The sequence below is a fragment of the Octopus bimaculoides genome, chromosome 24 (genome assembly GCF_001194135.2).
Source record: "Octopus bimaculoides isolate UCB-OBI-ISO-001 chromosome 24, ASM119413v2, whole genome shotgun sequence".
NCBI lineage: Eukaryota > Metazoa > Mollusca > Cephalopoda > Octopoda > Octopodidae > Octopus > Octopus bimaculoides.
This window is the reverse complement of record NC_069004.1, coordinates 17,074,168-17,076,105: the sequence shown is the minus strand read 5'-3', so window position 1 is coordinate 17,076,105 and position 1,938 is coordinate 17,074,168. Positions and strand designations below refer to the sequence as shown.

General features: G+C 41.0%; 1 protein-coding gene across 1 annotated transcript in view; it reads right to left on the bottom strand.

The window, feature by feature from the left end:
* Positions 1 to 139: 139 nt before the first annotated feature.
* The window catches only part of LOC106879133 (dual specificity protein kinase splA), a 13,405-nt gene continuing 11,606 nt past the window's right edge, over positions 140 to 1,938 (bottom strand). The window contains exon 4 of the mRNA XM_052976524.1: positions 140 to 1,513. Coding sequence (XP_052832484.1) covers positions 147 to 1,513 — 1,367 coding nt within the window. The 3' untranslated portion in view covers positions 140 to 146. The remainder of the gene's footprint in view (positions 1,514 to 1,938) is intronic.

The following is a 1,938-nucleotide window of genomic DNA, read 5'->3' as shown; positions in this document are numbered from 1 at the left end:
GTGTGTGTGTGTGTGTGTGTGTGCGTGTGTGTATTTTAATTGTCAGTTTAGATCACGCATTTGTTTGCTGTATGCCTCAATTAATAGCAGTTTTGGTTGCTGCAGAGGTATGATATCAAACAAGTCAGGATATCGAACAGTTTGGTTTATTTGCCAATCAATGCAGCTACAGAGAACTTAAGCGGGATTTTCGCACGCTCAGTAGTAAAAGTTCTTTCTGTTTGAGATTCCATTTTAAACGAATTAATTGCTCCTTCTGTGTAGCTGTCGTTTATGTCTGATGCTTTCGGCCGATTTAATGGTCTGACTAAACATTGAAAAGCTGATCTTCTTTTCAACAGCTCTTCCGTGGTTATAAGTTTTCTCATGTTGCTGAGACCATTTTTACCGATAGTTGTAACCAATGCCAGCGGTGTCTGACATGTAGGGGACACATTTTCACCAGGAGACATTCTACTTGTACCACTGTGCTCAACGTTTTTTCCTGGTCCTCCGTCGTTGAGTTTGGAAGAAATTTCTGTAGATGTGTGAACACAACCACTGTAGCTTTTACCACTTTTGCGTTGCTCTAATCCGTTTGGATCTTTCTGGTTTGTGGATGTGTACAAATTCAAGGACAACAGTTGGTAATTCACTTTTTGTTGCGCACTTTGGAATTGTAGTTTATCTTTAGTGACAGAAGGGGAAATAGTTGATGACAACGAAGGTGATGAAGATGAAAGAGTAGACGACGAAAGAGACAAAACATCTTCCGGACACTTTGATGTCAACGAGGGGGAAGTGGATGGAATTCTACCTGAAGGCACGCTAGTGATGGACGAAAGGATCGGGGATGGTGGCGACAACGATGGATCAAAATATATCGGGTGGTCTGAATTGAAAGGTGATGTGTGAAACGGGTAATGGACGGAGTAGGTTTGGATTAGTTGATTTAGGGTGGCAGGACAATATCCTGCAGAGTTCATAAAATTGGCACTGTTAGAAGCAACCACCAGACTTGACTTGATACTTGTGGCTAGGTGTTCAATCGCTCGCTCTAAGCTACCGCCACAACCTTGCCACACCAGTTCTAAGAGGTTCGGATTTAAGGCCGGGAAAATTCTTCCTAAGAATTCTTTTGGGGTTTGGAGTTGCTGCTGCTGAATTTGCTGCTGCTGTTGCTGTTGTTGCTGTTGTTGTTGTTGTTGTTGTTGTTGTTGTTGTTGTTGCTGATGCTGCTGCTGTTGTTGTTGCTGTGATTGGTGCTGTGGCCCAGGTTGATGTTCTCCTGCATAATTTTGCAGATTGTTATTGACCATAGGTAAATGTAAAGTGCCGACTGCAGAAAGTGCACCTGCACCTACGTTAGATTTCGATTTGGCAACAATTTCAGCTTCTTGTTCTCTCTGGTACATCACTACTTCAAGTTCTTTGTCGGCAAAACATCTCCGCTTGCGCATTCTTTCGTTCATGTAAGGCAGGACTCCTCGAATACTCTCGGGAGAAGGTAGACATTGCAGTCGAGAGCGGTAACCTAAAAAATAAATAAATATTTAATAATAATAATAATAATAATAATGATGATGATGATGATGATGATGATGATAACAACAACAACAATAATAATCCCTTTTGATATAGGCACAATAATAAGCATGCAGGTAAATGCACAGCCATAGACCCCGGACTTAGAAACATGTACAATACAGTAATCCCTCGACTATCGCATGTGTTACGTTCCAAAACCCCACGCGATAGGCGAAAATCCGCGAAGTAGAAACAGTACTGAACAGTATATATTTTTTATTTTTATAATTTTTTATATATTTATTTTATCATAAATGCAAGACAATACCACAGAGCTTAAATAATAAACGACGTAAGCTTAAACAATAAACCGCGAAAGGTGAACCGAGAAGGTGAACCGCGATAGGTGAACCGCGATAGGTGAACCGCGAT